The 13,849-nt window shown below is 36.3% G+C and overlaps 2 protein-coding genes and 1 pseudogene across 2 annotated transcripts; 1 reads left to right on the top strand and 2 right to left on the bottom strand.

The window, feature by feature from the left end:
• Window positions 1–2,060: 2,060 nt before the first annotated feature.
• Window positions 2,061–5,253, bottom strand: LOC103929146 (annotated as a pseudogene).
• A 3,927-nt stretch (window positions 5,254–9,180) lies between these two features.
• On the top strand, window positions 9,181–12,167 carry LOC103937136 (26S proteasome non-ATPase regulatory subunit 6 homolog). Its single transcript, XM_009347048.3, has 8 exons — window positions 9,181–9,440; window positions 9,550–9,664; window positions 10,321–10,411; window positions 10,521–10,666; window positions 10,759–10,978; window positions 11,100–11,208; window positions 11,399–11,567; window positions 11,715–12,167. The coding sequence occupies exons 1-8, from the start codon at window positions 9,305–9,307 to the stop codon at window positions 11,887–11,889; spliced, it is 1,161 nt and encodes a 386-aa protein (XP_009345323.2). The 5' UTR covers window positions 9,181–9,304; the 3' UTR covers window positions 11,890–12,167.
• A 289-nt stretch (window positions 12,168–12,456) lies between these two features.
• LOC103937135 (cytochrome P450 736A117-like) lies at window positions 12,457–13,471 on the bottom strand. The gene is made up of 3 exons (XM_048589421.1): window positions 13,267–13,471; window positions 13,141–13,220; window positions 12,457–12,855 (listed from the first exon to the last, which is right to left on the bottom strand). The coding sequence occupies exons 1-3, from the start codon at window positions 13,469–13,471 to the stop codon at window positions 12,457–12,459; spliced, it is 684 nt and encodes a 227-aa protein (XP_048445378.1).
• Between the last annotated feature and the right edge of the window lie 378 nt (window positions 13,472–13,849).

Here is a 13,849-nt window from a genome sequence, read left to right as displayed (position 1 = left end):
AATAATAATTGGTAGTGTCACCGTTTAGTGTGCTCTTGATGATACACGAGAGTAATTTACATGACATAAGTATATTATTATTATGACATTTTATTGTAGTGATACATTGTTTTGTACAGAAAAACTTAAACATATCGATGTTGTATTATTAGCATGAAACGTAACAACGTACCTAAATTACTTAAGTCATTATCTCACCCCAAGGCCCTCAAACATTTGTACTTGTGTCCATTCCGAATAGGGGTCTATCTAGCTCTAGGCACATATAATTTAGGGTCTTCTAAACATTTATACTCGACCGACCATGTTGGCCGACGATAAATTCTAGAATGGGCTCGTTGTTAATCATGTGAGAACATTATCAACTGAACTTGTTTGAAACACCATAGAGTCATGTTGTCGTAAGGTCTTCATTTTGATGATATATAAGGACCAAATGATATTAACTATAAAATTGTATTAGTTTAGATCCAAAAACTTAAAATATTTGACAACTTAAGCAAAACAAGAAAATGATTTTTCTAATAGTTCATGGATTTTAAGTTGGTTTTGCTCTATTAAGTTGTCAAATATTTTAAATCTTTAGATTTAAAATAATACAATCTTATGACTAATGAGGACATTATGAGAGTAGGATTGAACACGATAACCTCTAAATTCTAGAATGCGCCCTTTGTTAATATTCTTAAGTAAGTACATAAGTTCCTGCCATTTAATATTACGGTCTAGTGGTACTCCTTTTCATTTATAAGTGAGAAATCTTAGGTTTGATTCTGCCAAAGACAAATTTGAACCACATTATTACTAGCTCATTGTGAGGCTTAGCTTACCTCCCCTCTCATTCTTAGTGTAGATAATATCGTTTTTTCAAAAAAAATAAAAATAAGTTGCTTAGGAATGTTGAGGTTTGTAGGTTTTTAATGAATATAGTTTTTTTGTTATACAGTAATATATTTACACAAATTGGTCAATCATTATTATTATTATTTGGGCAATGTTATACGCATTAAATTTATGCACTAAATTTATGTACTAAATAATGTCACATGTATTCCACTGTATAAATTTTTGTTATAATTATTAATCAAATCCAATTTGAATTAAAATCAAAATGTAATTAGCCACATCATTTAGGTACCGTTTGGTACGTGGGACGGGACGACACAGAGTGGGACAAGGCGTTCCTTCCCACGTTTGGTGCGCCTAAAACGGGTGGAACGAGCTGTTCCACGGAACGAGTTTTGGGTGAATTTTCGTTCCACCTCACCCCCTGGAACGAGTCGTTCCACATTCGTGGAACACAAAATTATAACATCTCCGTCTGCTTCTTCTTCCTCCTTGTTTCCATCCGAGGGCATCTTTGCTCCCGCTCCGTTCTGTTCCGTTCTGTCCTGTCTCGTCCCGTCTGCATACCAAACGATACTTTAGTGTACCTAGCATTATTCTTATTATTTATTTACTTAACAAAAATCACTTCTTTTCATCTAATACAATATATATTTGAGAACTTGATAAAAAAACAATATATATTGAAAATGAAAAATAGGTCATAACCATTTATTAAGCTAGGACTGGTCTCATCAGTGACATATTCAATTCCAAACCAATATTATTACATCAAAACACACGCAAGCAATCAGTAATATAAGTTCCTCAATTCCAAACCAATATTATTACATCAAACACACGCAAGCAATCAGTAATATAAGTTCCAATTACACAAACAGAATCTTGGGCATTTTTCAATTTCATAAAGGGCAAAGAAGAAACCAAGATCGATCAATGTTTGCAACTTTACATAAACAATATTATTACATCAAACACACACAAGCAATCAGTAATATAAGTTCCAGTTACACAAACAGAATCTTGAGCATTTTTCAATTTCATAAAGGGCAAAGAAGAAACCAAGATCGATCAATGTTTGCAACTTTACACAAACAATGGATTCTTCCTTGCAAGGCTAATGTCTCAACACGTATATAGTCTGCTTTGATACTATAACGAAAGTTAAGATTCACCGCAAAATCAATTGCCAAAAAGGAGATCTCACTGCAGTCTCACGACAAATGCTTCTGAAGCTTGTTTCTACATAAGGATATTACAAAACAAAAGAAACACAATTACCTAAAAAATTCTCAATGCATGCATACATTATGTCTTTGCCAGACTTGTGAATAAGATCGAACATGCAAAGTATAAGGGAAAATGATTTTTACACTTCGATGCACCACTTCCTCTTTTTTCGTAGCCTTAAAATTAAATAAATCAAAATACTAACGAACAAAAACAAGAGGAAAATTGCATAAGAAAAAAGGTTTTAAAGTTTTCAAACCCTTTTATTAGTTTTCCTAAGAAAAAATAAGAGTGAAAATCACCAACCTTTCTAATGTAATAGTTCAAATGATTACGTTGTGGAAATTTTTTATGCATGCATAAAAGCGTGCACACCTTCTACGAGAGTGAATACCAGACAAGCTTTCACGATACCACCCATAATCCAGGTTGATTTCAGGAATGTGTTGTACCTTTGGATGATCCATGCCTCCTTTTTACGGACTCTATAAGTTGCATTGGAACAGACTTCAGATTCAAGCGTTCTACGTTAGCAAGGAACTCAATGCCTTGTGGCAATGTCTTTAACTCTATGTAGTCATCAATGTCTAAGACCTGGAGATTTGGCATCACCCCTTTCTCTATAGCTATACTATTCAATAAAGGGAAGATGGGCAACATCAAATGCTTAAGCTTTATGAAGCCTTTGGAGAAACACAGTTTTTCGCCAACATACGCATTAATTAGCCCAAGCCTTTCAAGATTCGGCAATGCTTGAATGTGAGGTAGTACATCTTCTTCAAGTCTAGACCAACTTAGCTACATGCGTGTCAGGTGATGGAGCGAACCAAACCAAAGAGGTACTTTTTCTAGTTTTCCGGCCAAATTAACCATTTGAAGGTTTGCAGGAGGCGAACGTAGTGCATTAACCCGAAGAAACTCCTCTTCATCACTTGCCATTAAAAACAAAGAGTGAAGGAGCTCTAACTTTTGAAGGGAGTCACATAGGTCCATCTCGTCACATGCTTTCACATTTGTAATACCGAGGCGTGTAAGTTGGGTCATATTCCTGATGACTTTAATAATCTTTCCTTCTGATTCAACACATTGCAAAACTTGCAGTTTCTGTAATTTACTTAGATCGGATGCTACTTTTGTCCCATTGACAAATCTAAAGGCCTCCCAATCACCAGTGTAACAATACATGATTAGATGACGTAGGTTTAGTAACTTGGAGATTGCTTTCGGAAGTGCCTTTGTCTTACTGTCATGGATGGTCAAGGTTTGAAGGCTGCGAAGCCGTCCGATGGATTCTGGAAGCTCGTCAATTAAAGTTCTCTTCAAATTTAAATATCTTAAGTTGAACAAGTACAATAGTTCATCTGGAAATCTATCAATTGGAGCATCCTCCAAATCTAGAACTCTCAACAACTTGAATCCAGAAGGCAATTTCTTTAACGCGCCAAAGACAAGAAAGGAGCGAAGCTCTGACATACCTGTGCAAGAATAAATTTCTTTTTCAGTTGTTTGAATTGACAATCGGCGGATTTCAGCTTTATCTACTATTTCCCTGCCAACATATGTAGCATTGAACTTTTCCTTTTTTGATGTCGACAAAGCAAGCTCACGCACAAGATCATGCATTTTACATGTTCTTAGTCCTCCAGCTTCATTCTTTTCAACCTGTAGCATGCTACGAATAATAAGTTCCACAAGATAGCCCTCTGCAACTTCTTCTGGTGTGACCCCATCAATTGGTTCAACAAACCCTTCAGCTATCAACAACCTGATCAACTTGTTTCTTTCGATGAGATAATCTTCTGGGAAAAGGGCACAATATAGGAAACAGGGCTTCAACCGGTTGGGCAAATTTTTGAAACTAAGCAACAAGATGCTGCTCATTGGTTCTAGCGTAGGATGGTTAGTCAAGTGCCAATTTAAGCTGTTATATACGCTTCTCCATTCCGATGATGACTTCTTGGAAGACATTAGACCACCTAAAGTTACCAAAGCCAAAGGTAGACCTTCACACTTTTCCACAAGTTTCCACGCTAAGGATTCAAGCTCTGGTGGACAAGATTTATTATCGTAAGTTGAGAATGCTTTCTTGCTAAAGAGCTCCCAAGCTTCATTGTTTCCCTAGGGTTCAATTTCAAGAGGACGACTTTCAACTTCAAAAGAATAGAAGGCTATGTCCTTCTCTCGAGTCGTAAGCATGATTCGACTTCCATGATGCCTATTAAGAAGTGGTATCCTTATTTCTTGCCAAAGTTTAATATCCCACACATTATCCAATACAACTAGGTACCTTTTAGACTTCAAGTATGTCGACAACATCTCTAACAAGTCTTCATAACTCATGGAATTCAAATGTTCAGGCACCTCTTCCTTTCTTCCTTTGTGGAATTGTTTGATCATTTTTTTGAATAAGTCTTCAATCACGTAAGTTTGAGAAACAGCGATCCATGCATAACAGTCAAAATGTCGCTTTACATTTTCGTTGTTGAAGGTACTGGCAACAAGAGTTGTCTTGCCTGATCCTCCCATCCCAACCACAGACACAACCACATTTTCGTTGTTGAAGGTACTGGCAACAAAAGTTGTCTTGCCTGATTCTTCCATCCCAACCACAAACACAACCATTTCATGTTTTTCGCCATTCATCAACAATCCCATTAACGTTTGCTTCTTGTTTTCAATCCCGATTAGTTCGTCTTCCATAATGTAAAGAGAAGACTCGGCTTTGTTCTTCACCCATCTCGGAACACTATCCGAACTTGTTCCTTCTATTGTAAAGACACCGTACCTCTCATTCCTCTTTGGAGTGGATTTGATCTTTTTCATGATTTTTTGTAATTTTTTGGCTATTCGATGCCTATACCAAAGATTCTTTGGAAAGTAAATGGTTATGTGGAGCAATTTTGCAAATGGAGTCACACTTTGCTTGTCATATATGTGGTACAAGAACTCATCAATGACATTTTCAGCATCGAAGGTCAAATATCTGACGCTTGTAACCCACGTTTTCACTCCTTCTATTTGTGGTTCCTTGCCTTCAGCATCTATTAAGAAAGATTTCATGCTTATGATCTCCAGCTTAAGCTCATCAACTTCATCACGAACTGCCGCTATGGAAGATACTTCGTTCTCAAGAATGCCCGCAATTTTCCCAATCAATAGTGATGCAGCTGACTCCATTTTGGCCTTCGATACTTGGTATGCAATCTATCTACAGAATAGACAAGTTTCAAAACACCAGAAAAAGAAAAAGAATGCAATGGATAAACTTTTGTATTTTACAAACTATGTGCTTAGTTTTCAAAATGAAACCACAAGACAAAAGAAATCAAGATCTAAATAAGGTACCAAAATTGTCTAGTACTCAAGAAATTTAAATTTATGTTCTTAACTTTCATTCAGTTTAACAAACAAAGGGCCAAACTCAGTTGAAAATTCCGAAAACTACATTCTCGAGTCTTTTTTCCATGAAGAATTTGGTTCAAGAACAAAAATCTATGGTTGAAAATTTACAGAATGGACAATTTTCAAAACAACAGAAAAGGAAAAAAGAACGCAATGGATAAATTTTGGTATTTTACAGACTATGTGCTTAGTTTTCAAAACGAAACCACAAGCCAAAAGAAATCAAGATCTAAATAAGGTGCCGGAAATTGTCTAGTACTCAAGAAATTTAAATTTCTGTTCTTAACTTTCTTTCAGTTTAACAAAGGGCCAAGCTTAGTCCAAAAACTACTTTCTCGAGTCTTTTTTTCCAAGAACACATAATCAAAGAATTTGGTTCAAGAACAAAAATCTAGGATTGAAAATTTTCGAATTCATTCAATCCAATTCTTCCACCAAATGTCATGGTTTTCGATAAACAAAAAGCTCCAATTCTTCGTAGGTTTTTTGTCACTATTAAAAAGTTCCAATTCTTTGTAGGTGGTAGTTGACAAGTTCCACCAAAATTGTTGTGGAACTTCTTGTTAAGTGAAAGTATACCAAGAATCATCGTTTTCTGGTGATTGTATCTGTTTCTCAATCTCTTCCAGAGAGCTAATGGATCTTCAACTATTAGGTACTCGCTCTTTAGTCCTTCATCAAGGTGGCGATAGATAAAGATCATGGCCTTCGCCCGATCTTGAGATGATGCATTGTTTTCCTCCCTAATGGTTTCTCCAAGATTCCCTGCCTCCAGATGGATCTTGATATCCACTATCTAAGTAAGGTAGTTCTTCCTAGTAATGTTCAGGGCAGCAAAATCAAGCTTTGCCAAGTTCGCCATTTTCTTTTGTGAAAGAAAGATGAGATGTGTAAGAACTTGCAATAATATGTATTCCTGGAGAAATATAGTGTTAGAAATTATGGTTCTTACAAAATTTTCATTTTGATCTTCGAGCCAAAATAATAAGCATTCGAAATTTCAGGCTCGAGATTTACATGATTAATGAGAATGGTGATTGTACTGCACCATTCTCATTGAAGTAAGCATAGGATGGGCGATTATTTCGCACCACTCAAATTGTAGGAAAATTTAAATATGCAGAGCAGGGTGGGCGATTATACCACACCATCTAAAATTGCAGTAAAATTAAATAGTATGCAAATTAAAATATGCAGGGTGGACAATTATACTGCACCACCTAAAATTGCAGTAAAATTAAATAGCAGGCAAATTTAAATATGCAGGGTGGACGATTATACCGCACCCCTAAAATTGCAATAAAATTAAATAGCAAGCATGGTGCAAACAGTTATTCAGGAAGGTATATCCAGCAGGTGAGGCAAAGGAAAAAGAAGAACAGTAAAATCCTAGGAGGAAACATTTTTTTTCTTTCGGCGAAGGGAAATGAGAAATGGTTAGAGGGTCGTGCTGATAACGTGTTATAAATAGGCAAAAGTTAGAGAAATAACATTTGCTAAAGACAAGAGCAAAGCGGGTGCAAAAGAGAGGGAGGGAGATATATTGATATTATTGTTTTAATCCTTTCTTTCGCATTGTGTTTTGATAACACATGGATCACTCTATTTATAGAGCTACTTCCATGAGAACATCCAAAGATGATATGAAGGCTACTTTTGACAATATTACATAACAACAAATATATCACTATCCTTTTCACCTTTTTCTAAATACATGTGGGATGTGGGCATACACCATACAACTTTTACAACAACTAATAAATTAATTAGAAAATAATAAAGAATTATTTGTATATGAAAATAATTTAGTCTGTAGGTTAGTCCGATATTGTAAAAAACGTTTCATTATTCTTATACTACTTAGTCCATGTCAAGCCAATCCAACTTGGTCTTGAAGTTAGTCCAATCTGACTTAGTTTGATGTAACAAACGCACCCTTAGTATACTAACATCACATTGCAAAAGAGTGTAGTTTCTGGCAAAAATAATCCTAGCCCTTGGAGTGAAACCAGAGTCGGTTTTGAGAATGTGCAAGTGGGGCCATCGCACAGGCACCTAGTTTGGGAGGGTCCTTGATAAACATTTTTATTTTACCTATTTATAAAGAGTGTGTGTGCGCGCTCGCGTGTATTTAAAGGCCTAATAACCAAATTAAACTTTTAGCGTAAGTGTTCTCTAGTTCCACATCTTTTTATATTTTATTTTATTTTTTATTAAAAATTAAAGAGTTTCAGACCAAGTATCATTTTTACTTTTTTTTTTTTTTTTTTTACTACGCTATATCAATTTATGTACAAAAAAATATATATATATATATATTTATATATATAACAACCAAAATTTAGATTTTATACGGATTTGTGTCCAGAGTCTTGCACAAAGCTTCTAAAACCTTACGATCGGCCCTCGGAAAAACCACTCTTGTTTCATCTGCAATTACCAAATGAAAGGTCGAGTCCATAACCGATTAATTTTTTTACCGTGCATCATAGAGTAAAATCATGTGACAAGAGGTTGAACTTAAACTGGTAGCCAAAAATAGCCCCCAGCCCTTGAAGCACCACTGTCGATTTCCTATTGGGGGTGGACCCAACGAATACGCCATTTAAACTTTAGAGGTGGGTGTTTTGGCTCTACAAATGATTCGAGAACAAGATTTCTCATTGACAAGTGAGTAAGAATATCATTAAATTGGAGTATTATGTCGTGGTTTTAATATTAGATTTAAAAGAAAAATGAGTTATCACTTATATATCAACATGTGGCTCAAGTCAAGCTATCTTCAGAAAACCGAAAAATTTGGAATCAAAAGTTGTACTTACCTCTAAATGTTGGAATTAGATCATCTCTAGATCTTTTCATTGGGGATTCTGGGAATCAATGAATAATAATCGTTCATCAAAAATCGTGCGATCATAATTTTTTTAATATTTCTTCATGCAAAACGAGGTGTTTTACTTTTAAAAATATAAAAAACATTCAATTATAGATGCACGATCTTTGATGAACGGTTATTATTCATTAATTCCCCGGATCCCCAATAAGAAGATTCGGAAAGTATCTAATTACCTAAATTTTGACTTAACATGCCTACAATGTACTGGAATAGTTGAGATCATATTCAATGCGAAATTATATTTGCCTTTCAATATAACTTTGGACTTAAAATGTTATTACACTTAGTACCACAGTCTAATGATATTTCTCTTCATTTGTAAGTTAGAGGTCTTAGATTCGATTCTCGCAAAATGCGAATTTGAACCATATTATTATTAACTCATTGTGAGACTTAGCGCACCCTTACTTATTTAATGTAGATAATATCATTTGTTCAAAAAAAAAAATGTGATACAAAAACTCCTATATTTAACTTTAAAATGAACTTAAATTCCCTTCTAATACATAAGAGTTAAAAATTAAAAGCAAATTTAACTTGGTATGCACTAGATATATTGAAACTTCCACCGCCACATTATGAATTTATGAGTCAAATACGATTTTGTAACTTTTTAACTTTTGTAACCAAATTCAATTGAAGATCAACTTTTTAAATATTTTTCCGGTTCTATCCGGTCCGGTTCACCGTTCAAATGCCAACCTCTAGTTATCGTGTCCTAAAAAGACTATAAAGCCACCTTTTACTTCCCTTAATTACCAATTTACCTTTCGTGTTGAAAAAGACGAACCTGTCACCGAGCGAGAGAAGAAACACCCCTCTCGAGGCCGAAACACACTGTCGTTTCACTTCCTCCTCCTTCAAGCAAACACAAAGAACTCCCCACTCGGAGACCTAACTCACCGACCGAGTCTCCACCACCGATTCCAAATGGAAGCCCAAGAGGGGACGCAGCAGCCGCACCTCGTGCTCGCAAACAAACTCTTCCTTCTCTCCCATTCCGATGTCCCGGACATCGAAAAGGTCCAACTCAGGGAGGAGGTTTTTGCCTCCGTCAAAGACGACGGTAACATCGCCGATTTTTTACTAAACTGAACCGGTTTTCGCATTGCCTGTAAGTTCAATTTCGGTTTTTGCGTATCGGGAATTGAGTTTCGGTTTGGGGGATTTTGTAGATATGGCGCCGTTGTACGAAACCCTAGTCGCCGAATCGGTGCTCAAGCTGGACCAGGGCGTTATGGACTCGATGAGGGCGAAGAACCAGGAGGAGCTTAAGAAGCTTGATGAAAAGTGAGTGCTTTATTGGGTTTTTTTTTTTCCAATTTTAATTTTGATTTTGGTCCAGATTCTGTTTGGTTACTGAGAATTGTGAGAAAAAGGAATAGGGATTGAAATTTATGCTTTGAACTCTTCACTGTGAGATTCGAAGCTATGAAAATTCGCAATTACTTAGGAACTTGTTGAACTAGGCTTACACAAGTGATGTATTTTTGTTAGATCGGATGCTGATGAAGCCTGATTTCTCCATTGACTTATTCGCAATCCGTTGGGCGTTTTACTGTTAATTAAGCAGGTTGACAAGATTTGTTTGAACTGTATAGTGTGAAAAATATTGTTGTTTATACTATTATTATAGCCATTGCGATCAAGTAATTTCTGTTACCTAGTTATATGGTCGGCTTTGTTTAGGATTGCTGATGCGGAAAAGAACTTGGATAACTTGTTGAATTAGGCACACAGGTGATTTAGTTTTGTGAGATTGGATGCTAATTGAGTATGAGTTCTACGTTGACCAACCGTTGGGATTTTTACAGTGGCCTAAGTAGAATGACAATATGTGTTTGAATTTTCTAGTTTGAAGAACATTGTTATTTGTGCTATTATTATAGCTGTTGTGATCAAGTAGTTTCCTTTACCAAATAGCTTATCTGGTTGCCTTTGTTTAGGATTGCTGATGCGGAAGAAAACTTAGGGGAAAGCGAGGTTCGAGAAGCTCATCTGGCCAAGTCCCTGTTTTTCATTCGTATTGGCGACAAGGTATATAAGTTGTTACTTATTTGTTCCACGAGTCATATCTGCCTTTTATTTTCCCCCTTTTAGTGGTGTTGTCCAATTTGACTTTAAACTTCTTCCCTTATGAACCTAGGAGAAAGCATTGGAACAACTCAAGGTAACGGAAAGCAAGACAGTTGCAGTTGGGCAAAAGATGGACTTGGTCTTCTATACACTGCAACTCGGTTTCTTTTACATGGATTTTGACCTCATTTCTAAGAGTATTGACAAAGCGAAGAAGTAAGTACTAGTGACATGGATCTGTGACCTGCATTTTTTTGTTTAAATCTGGTAGTTGAGCTTTGTTTGTAACCATTGTATCATGATATCAGTTTATTTGAAGAGGGAGGTGATTGGGAAAGGAAGAACCGTTTAAAGGTGTATGAAGGCTTGTACTGCATGTCCACTCGCAATTTTAAGAAGGCTGCTGATCTGTTCTTGGATTCCATTTCTACCTTCACCACTTATGAGATATTTCCGTATGACATCTTCATATTTTATACCGTCCTTACAAGCATTATATCGTTGGACAGAGTTTCTTTAAAACAAAAGGTAAACTGCTTTCTTACCACATGTTTATGTGATTTCGCCTTCTTGTTTTATATGTTTCTACCATTGTGTTAGTAATGTTTGTTCTTACAAGCAATTATTAATTTCAAACAATATGTTTCAGGTCGTGGATGCTCCAGAAATATTGACAGTGATTGGGAAAATTCCCTACCTTACAGAGTTTTTGAACTCTCTATATGATTGCCAATACAAATCATTTTTCAAAGCATTTGGTAAGTAGATCTATGCAGCGATAAATGTCTGACATGATATATTAATCTATATGATTGCCATGATATATTAGACTTTTGGTTTGCATGTTCATAAGCTACCTGAGCTTCAATTTGGTCCTGTCATATATCAACCAAATCAATAAATTTCATAGTTGTAATTTCTTTCTTTCTTTTCTTTTTTGTTTTTCAGCTGGCCTGACAGAGCAGATAAAGTTGGACCGTTATTTGCACCCACACTTCAGGTATTACATGAGGGAGATCAGAACTACTGTTTATTCTCAGTTCTTGGAGTCCTACAAGAGTGTTACTATTGAAGCTATGGCTAAAGCTTTTGGCGTGACCGTGGATTTCATTGATCTGTAAGTGACTGAGTCTTATGGTTACCTCGTTTCAGGTTTACTTTATATAGTTCAAAAAAATATGGTCCCTGATTTCGTGGAGATGCTGTTAAGTATTTTACTTTTAAGTGCTTTCTGTATGTATCTAACCCATTCTACGACATACAGGGAGCTATCTCGTTTCATTGCAGCAGGGAAGCTTCATTGCAAGATTGACAAAGTTGCCGGTGTTTTAGAAACCAATCGTCCTGATGCTAAGAATTCACTGTACCAAGCAACCATCAAGCAAGGGGACTTCTTATTGAACCGTATCCAGAAGCTATCTCGTGTCATTGACCTGTAGGTAGGCTTTCTGCAATTTGAATGCGGTCACAATGAAATTCAGAGCAGCATAGCAACTTGTGCGTTTTCACTTTTAATTAGATAAAACTAAGTTGTATTTCTCCTTTTCTCCGAATTTGTGTAGAACCGAAGTACTTGTATCGAGATTGTCCTTTTCTTTTCCAAGTGCTATTCTTTCATGGTAGTTTTTTGAGTGTGTGGATACAATCGTATTGTTCTCGACTCTTGCATTGAAATTTTATTGAATTGGCTCGGTGCGAGAATTTGGAACACCTGCTACCTACTGTGTTTAATTGCTGTTATTTCCCTAATTTCTTAATGTTTGTAGCGTCATTGGATTCGAAAAAAGATGCACAAGCATATGATAGCATATACAAAAGTACATACATTCTTGTCTAACCCAATACAAGAATACAGATACAATACAGCAAAAGTATTTATCCAATACGGACGATCGGAAATTAATAGTTATTTACTGAAGTACGGCAACTTCTTAAACCAGTACAACACCAAATACAGCAAATCCAATCTAAACCACTTGTTGGAACCCTACAGCTCCCTCTCTACCTTACACCTTCAGAAAGATGGAATTTTGTACGGGACAACAACGGCCTCGAGAGGGTACTTTCGATGTTCGGTTTTTAGTACGCTTAGGATCTCTTGCAGTCTGCCATACATTGACCAGTACTTGTGTATTGGCTTTAATGTTGCAACCATGTATTTTCACATCTCCGGTCGACAGCCTGGAAATCAGTAGCGGAACTGGGGGGTGTAACTGAAGAGTTTCCTTGATCACCGCCTTCGAGTAGTGCATTTCGACCAAATCATCCTCTCTATCTGTTTTGCTTGCAACTATTCCCCTCCCCTCAGTCTGTGACTTATCAATGACCCTTGGATGCCTTGTAAGCTCAGCCATCGCCCACTCTAGGGTTGTATGCGTGGTATCAGTACCCGCAGTAAACATATCCTGCGAAAACATCGATGATTAGCGAACTAATTAATGTTAATTAATTATCTACACACAAACACACAGAGTATATATTTGTATTGTTAAAATCCTTCAAATATTTGATAAGTTTTTAAAATTATTATTTACTTAATTTGTTATTGTTTCGCTGAAGATCAAGAAGATGATGAAAGCAGGCACATATGATGTTGATAGGCAAAAATTGGATCAACGTGATTAGTGCGGTTAAGCAAGCAATCACCATAGACATAAGAAAATGCCTAACTAAAAAGAGAGGGTACGTACTTGCTGGAGCAGTATGACCACCTTTAAATAATCGACCTTGAAACAAAATCCAGGATTTATTGAGAGAGCTGCTGCACCAACTGGACACCCACAAGAGTAGCCAAGGCCTCCATATGATCTGCATACCCAATGTATGCAAACCCTTGCAAGCTGACGATCGATGTGGAACAGCAATGGAGTTCAAGAGGAGATCCTTTACGCAAGCCATATCTAAATCTTCAGCTGATGTTGGCAGTTTCCGATCGAACTTCTGCACTACATTTGCCAAAGCAAGCTCAATAATAACCGAGGAAAACTGAATTGCTGGGCAGCTCCTCCTGCCAGCTCCCATACGGAAGGGTTTGGAAGTCAATCCCTTTGTAATCTATTAGGCCATCTCCAACGAAAGGAGGGGGTCAAATGACTCTTTGGTCCTATAGCCCTCTAAAAAATTATATTTTAATGAACACTGTCAGGTCATATTTCACATCATCTCCAATCGAATGAGCCAAAGGCCATAGGCCGAATATAGCTCTGTGACAAAAAATCATCTCCAACTGGGAAGGCCAAAGAGTCATAGGCCAAACATAATTTATTATTTTAATTAAATTAATATAGTTAATTAAATTAAAATAAGATTTTGGGACATAGGAAGATTATTAGAAATGAGATAAGATAGTATAGAATTGTGAAAAGTATGTGAGAAATGGTGTAGGAAAAAAATTAGAAT

Source organism: the organism of the source record quoted next, unplaced genomic scaffold (assembly GCF_019419815.1).
Source record: "Pyrus x bretschneideri cultivar Hongxiangsu unplaced genomic scaffold, Pyrus_bretschneideri_v1 Contig3, whole genome shotgun sequence".
Classification (NCBI taxonomy): domain Eukaryota; kingdom Viridiplantae; phylum Streptophyta; class Magnoliopsida; order Rosales; family Rosaceae; genus Pyrus; species Pyrus x bretschneideri.
The sequence above is the reverse complement of the archived record's forward strand: the minus strand, read 5'-3'. Positions and strand labels throughout refer to the sequence as shown.